General features: G+C 35.3%; 1 protein-coding gene across 1 annotated transcript; it reads right to left on the reverse strand.

Annotated features, from left to right (window-relative positions):
• Positions 1 to 5,213: 5,213 nt before the first annotated feature.
• On the reverse strand, positions 5,214 to 5,816 carry LOC104888937 (cytosolic sulfotransferase 15-like). The gene has a single exon (XM_010674053.2). The coding sequence runs from the start codon at positions 5,814 to 5,816 to the stop codon at positions 5,214 to 5,216; it is 603 nt and encodes a 200-aa protein (XP_010672355.2).
• Positions 5,817 to 6,345: the final 529 nt, after the last annotated feature.

A 6,345-nucleotide genomic window follows, 5' to 3' on the forward strand; every position in this document is an offset into this window, starting at 1 on the left:
TCCAGCCAAATTTCTCTCAACACTAAAAAGCGTCGTGACTAATTGTAGTCGACAAAAAGCGTCACGAATCAGGACACTTTAAAGCGTTTATAAATTAATTGATGGCACCTCCACTAACCAATGTGGCGACGCCTATATAGGTAAGGGGGACGATGTACAGCGTCGCCAATGGCGACGCTTTTTGGTGACGCGAATTGCTGACTGATTCTGCTCGATGCTTTTTGGCAGCGTCGAGAGCAAATTTCGCGACGCTTTTAAGCGTCGCCAAATGAGTTAAAAAGCGTCGTGATAACACTCCTTTTGTAGTAGTGAAAGGATTAAAAGAATTAATGGAGTTCCAAAGTAGCAAAATTTCATTGTTCCCATTCACTGTTCCCAAACGCTGTTCCCAATTCCCAGCGTATTAGAGTTAGATATTTTTTTTTTTCAAAATTCGAAAAACCAAAAATATTTGTTCAGATTTTATTTCCTAAAAAATCTGATTTTTCCTTATATCTCTCAAGTTAGTTGAAGATATTTTTTTTGGATTTTTTCTTAAACACGTGTAAATACACGGTTTTATGTTCTTCTTTCCTTAAAACAAAACAAATTTTTTTCCTTCCTTCTCATAAAACCGAAAATTACTCCACAAAACATGACTACCAAAAACACTCATCACTCTCTCTCCTCCCACAAAGCCGAAAAACCCTCCCTTCATCCTCTAAAATTGAATCACCAACACCCATGGATATTTCTCCAATTCTTCATCAAGAATTCTAAGGAAAAGGAAGAAACAAGAAGAATCGGTTGAAATGGAGGTTGAAGAAGCTCATGCAACTAGTGAGGGGGAATCAGATGTTCCCGAGAGAGGAACAACTCGGTTGTTCGAAAAAATTCCACGGCAACTAGGTATGTGCATGGACTTTTTATTGATGTTTCTTGGTGCAAAAGAGTAAACTTTCGTCAATTACTTAATATGATTAAGTTTCAAGGTTGGGAAAATCTTTTTGTGAAATGTTATGGAAATAGTTTGATTCCTAAATTGATGGACGAATTTTGTGAAAACTTTTCCATGGATGAAGAAGGAAATTGTTCCACCTTGGTGAAAGGAACTCAAATTGATTTTAATGCTAAAATTTGGGTAAACTGCTTGGTGTTCCCGTGAGAGGAACAGATGTTATTTCAAGAAACAACGTGGTTCATATCCATTTTCGGACATTTCCTTTGATCAATTGATTGTTAAGTATGGTGGTCAAAAGGGAAAAACTTTCTTGATCATAATCTTCTTTCCCCTTATCACAAAATTTTGTTTCACATCCTCAAGAAAGCTTTATTGCCTCGTCTTTCCAAACGTGCTCAAGTTAGCATGTTGGATTTAATTTACATTCATTGTCTTGCTTCTCACAAACACATAAACTTTCCTTCCTTAATGATTCAACATTTGAGTCATTGCATTGAAAATGGATTTGTTGTTGGCTATGGAGCCTTAGTAACCGAAATTCTACTTAAGTTTAAAGTGAAAATTTCGGGAACTCAGTCCATAGAGTGTTCCACGGGAAATATGTTGAATGTGCGTGCCTTGAATAACTTAAATGTTTGTGTTGTGAATGGAGAAGTTATTAAGGGCCGTGCTAATCTTGATGATGATGAGGATGATGATGATGTGGATGATGAAGTGGAAGAAGAAGAAGAAGAAAAGAAGTTGAAGAGAAGAAAATCGAAAAAGAAAAGAAAAGAAAAATCAAAAGAAAAGAAAATTGAAAAAGAAAAAGAAGAAACTAAAAGGAAAGGGAAGAAGGTGGTTGATGAGGTGGTGAAACCGGTTATGAAGAGCACTAGAGCTAGTCAAAGGGTTCAAAATATGAAAGTGCTTAATTTTCCTACTTGATGCCGAAGAAAGTTGTGAGGAAGATGAAGTAAAGGTGATTGATAGGGAAGATTATGAATCTAACCTACCTCCTTCTAGGGAACCGACTCCTGTTCCCATGGAAACCAATCCTCCTTTTCCTCCATCTCCACAAAAATCTGCCTCACCCTCTACCCTAGCACCACAAATGATACTATCCCTCCCTCTACCTCAAAACCCTCCTGTTCTGTTCCTAAAGCTAAGGAAACAGTGGTGTTCCCATTCTAGAGGAACAACCTGCTGTTCCCAAACCTAAGGAACAAACCGCAAACCCCAAGTCCTTCTCAAGCTCCCTCGTCTTCTCAAAATCCTACCATTGGTTCTACATATACTCTAGCTCATGCTAGAAGGTTGGATTCTTTGTTTTCCTTGGTTATGGGTCATTCGGAAGCAATGATGGAGTTTGCTACGGAAGCTAAGGATTTAAATGGGTTGGTAAAAGGGGTTATGAGCAAAGTTGACAAAGCCTTGGATGGACAACAAGAGATAATGGCTCGGCTTGGTGAACTTTCTTCCTCCATTCAAGCTATGAACTCTAGATTGTTGAAGTTGGAAGACATTGTGCTCAAGGGAAATGATACAATGGCCGAAAATCATCAAGAAGTGATGGCAAAGCTTCATGATGTGGTGGAAGAAGTAAACAACCTCCCTCTCCTAAATCATAAACTTTTCTCATTTAGCTTGTTTTATTTTGTGTGGGAACATGAACTTTGTTTAATATTTGTCTTTTCTATCCTTCTCCTTTAATCATGCTACAATGGAACTTCTTGGTTTGCTTAATTCTAAGTTTGATCTTTTTGCATGTGTGCGTCTAAATGAATGGCTAATATTCTTGGATTGCGGTTTTTGAGAGTTGAATGCTTTATTTGCTTATACTAACCAACTTATTTCTTACAAGTTTGGTGGTGTGATGTGTTTAGTGAATAATATTCATCTTTTTGAAATCGTGGACTATGTTTTTGAAGATGCCAAAGGGGGAAAGATAAGGCAAATCAGAGTAGAGTAAATTTTTTTTCATGAATTATGTTCTCATATTCCGACTTTACAAAATAAAATAACAGTCTATAATATTAATTTAACTTGGTTACATACTTTGTTAAAATTATTTTTATATGACTTATATATATTATTTTTAGTATATGCCTTTTGTTGCCATCTTCAAAAAGGGGGAAATTGTTGACCCTTGAGTTTTGAAGATGACCTAACCACAAAAGACATAGTATATTTTATTTATGTTGTTGCAAGGTAATTCATGCTCGAGCTAAGAGAATACTTGATTGAAGATTAAAGCGGAGAATTAATCAAGATCGAAGTAAAGATGTTCGAGAATTGAAGAATCAAGCATGGAATGAAGATTAGAATACATTAGGGTATTTATTAATCTTCTTGTTAAGGTTGAGTAATAGCTTTATTAAGTTCGTGGTGAATTCTCAAAGGAACTTGGTTCTGTTCCCATGAAAGGAACAGACCTGGCACTATAGGAACAAGGCTTAGGAACAAGACTTAATAATTAGGGAACAAGACTTTAAAACTAATTTAGGAACTTCTAAGTGACTAATATTGTGCGCCTAAGTAATTGTGTGCCCAATATAGTTGTTAGAGTTTTTAGGGATAATTTGACTAAGATCCATAATTTTAGGAAGTTAGTTTAAGTTTGTTAGGAAAAGATTTTAAATAGATTTTCTGATTTTAAAATAACTGATTTTCAAATCTTATCTTTTTAAAATATATTTTATCTTTTACATTTTATTTAAAAGATTTAGTTTTCGAAAATATATATTTCCGGTTTTAAAATGTTTCGGATTTTTGAAATAAAAAATTTCCGGTTTTTATAAAAGATTTTGAAAAAGATTTTTTCCTAAAAACTAGCTAAAGGATTTTATTTATTTATTTCCTAAATTCTAGCTTACACGCCTAAATGATTTACTGCTTCATGTTTATGGAGTTAGTGGATTTAGTGGCTAAGTTAATTATCCTCCAAGTATTTAATTAAATTAAATAAGATTAATTATTCTCCAAGTTTGCAAAACCACGTACTTTGTTACTGCTTCTATGAATAAAATGGATTAGTGGATGATGTACATGACAGAAAATAATTTAATTTAATTAATTAATTAGAAATCATGGAGAACATGTGATAATGGTCTAAGTTAGTGGAAATCATGTCTTGTCTTAAAGTCATAAATAGGCGCCTAATTCACTTGAGAAAAATTGTGTCTGACTTAGTTAATTTGTCTTAAGTTATCTAAAGTGTCAGTGCCTTTCCTTAAGAGAATTCATACTTACATTAATCGAGTTTTATTCTCTTCCATTGTTTTACAAGTGTATTTGAGAAAAAGGTTTGAGTGAACTCTTGTAAGTGTGAGAAAGCTTTGAGTGAAGCAAGAGAAAGAGAAAGAGAAAGAAAGAGAAAGGAACTTCGAGTGAAGTTTGAGAGAAAACGTCAGTTGTTGGGAACTGTCGTTGGGAACTTGAGTTGAGTGACTTAAGTTGAGAATCGAGAGAAAAGTAATAGGTTGTAATCAAGTTGTTTTGGCCTATTATAGTGGAAAGTTGTTTAAAATCCTTGTGGTCGAGGTTGTTTCTTCCTACTAGGCCTAGGAAGTTTTTCCTCGTAAAATCTCTCGTGTTCCCATTGTTTGTTCCCAAGTTTACTTTTAATTCTGCAAAAAGTAGTGCTTATTCTCTCACTATAATTCACCCCCCCCCCTCTTATAGTGCTCATATTATACAACAATACTAAAAATAGCTTATCTCTCTCTCAAAATCCTTATCGGTCATTTGCTGACTTGAGCGTCGGAGGGGGATTCCTCGCATCCCCCGAGGGTAGCTCACATTTGTTCTCTTGCATTTCATCACTCTCGGACAACCCTTGATTACTGACGGACTTCTCTTAGGTGTACTACCGTTTCGCAACCGAAACAGTAAGCATCCAGTTTGAAGGAAGATCTAGTAACAGATTAGCGAATGTATTAAAAAAATTTGCGAAAGGGAGTTCTTTAAATTTTAATAGTATCTGTATCTTGCACCTCCCTCCCTCGGTTTGTAATGAAATTTTTTTAGAGGAGAAAAACTTCTACTCCTCTTTTAATACTCGTTTGAGATTGGCTATGGGTTCAGACTTCAGAGAACCTTGTAACTGACATTTCGTTGTAGTAATCTATTATCTTTTCCTTAAAAAAAATTGAAATTGTTACAAACAAAAATAAAAAAAAGGTAACATGCCTTCCACTAACCACAATGCTGATTTATTAGAAAAATTAGAAAAAAAAACAGTTGAAATTTCAACATACATAAACATAAGATTGATAACACAAATACTAAATAATTATATCTTAAATTCCAGACCAGAACCAACAATTTTATCTTTTATCATTTGATCAAACCTTTGAATCATAATAGGGCTAAAATGATTAGCCCAATCACCAACCTCACCCTTCCTAAAGTACAATATGTTTTCAATTACAGGCACAAATCTCTCACTTTTATTCACCTCCAATTCCTTCAGATGACTCAGGCTAAACAGTTTCATAATCTCCTTTATAACCCCTTGTTTCTCCTCTTCTAAGGAAAATCCACACCCTAAAAACTCAGCTAATCTCTTCATCTCAGATTTCCCATTTCCCTTCATATCCTCATACTTTAGAAACAACACTTTACTAGGCCTCTCCAAACTCTCTTTCCAGTACCCTAACACATGGTCCCAATACGGCCCGTACGCTTCATCGCCGTTACAAAAGATCTCCGAATAATCTTCCATTGTCATTTGTTGGAGAAACTCCGCGTACACTTGCGTCAAAAACTTCCACAATGATACGAACGTGTCGAGCGGGTTTCGAGCCATGCACACGACCTTACATTCGGATTCCTTGACGGATGTAGGAAGCGAAGTGTAAGGCATGTGGGTTGAGATAAGCCTTGGTGGAGCCATGCTACTTATTAGATCATTGTTTGAGTTTATATTATTGTAGTCAACAAAATATGCAAGTTCATGCGGTTTTTTGGTAAGCAATGGGTGATTAGAATTGGTAAAATGGTTACGATTGAGGATAGAATACACTAAAGATTTTAACCAAGTTGTACCTGATTTTGGCTTGGTTGCTAAGATGATATCTGTGTTCTGAGCATGAAAGTGGTTTTGAAAGGCAATGATATTGTGCAGAAAAATTGAGGGGTACCAAAATCCTTGGTATAAGTAAAGAGGATTGCGTGGATGGTTTGTGCTTCTTGGAAGAGTAGACTCTAGTTTTCTAATTTCAGAGTCCTCTTCATTGTTTTGTACATCTTCATTAGTTACACCCATTGATGGAGTTGGGGTGATTTTTGGGAGTTCTTCCATCTTACATGGGGATGCAATTCCTTTCTACTAGAAAGTCATAATTTATAGGCTTATCATGCGTAATTGTTAGGATGCTTTCTCATATTCTTTTGTTATTTTTTTACTTGTATCATAAATCTGT

The sequence above is a fragment of the Beta vulgaris genome, chromosome 3, assembly GCF_026745355.1.
Source record: "Beta vulgaris subsp. vulgaris cultivar EL10 chromosome 3, EL10.2, whole genome shotgun sequence".
Taxonomy (NCBI): Eukaryota; Viridiplantae; Streptophyta; class Magnoliopsida; order Caryophyllales; family Amaranthaceae; genus Beta; species Beta vulgaris.

What these genes read in the sequence shown, in the direction of transcription:
- LOC104888937 (XM_010674053.2), bottom strand. Translation starts at nt 5,816, where the DNA reads ATGGCTCCACCAAGGCTTATCTCAACCCACATGCCTTACACTTCGCTT.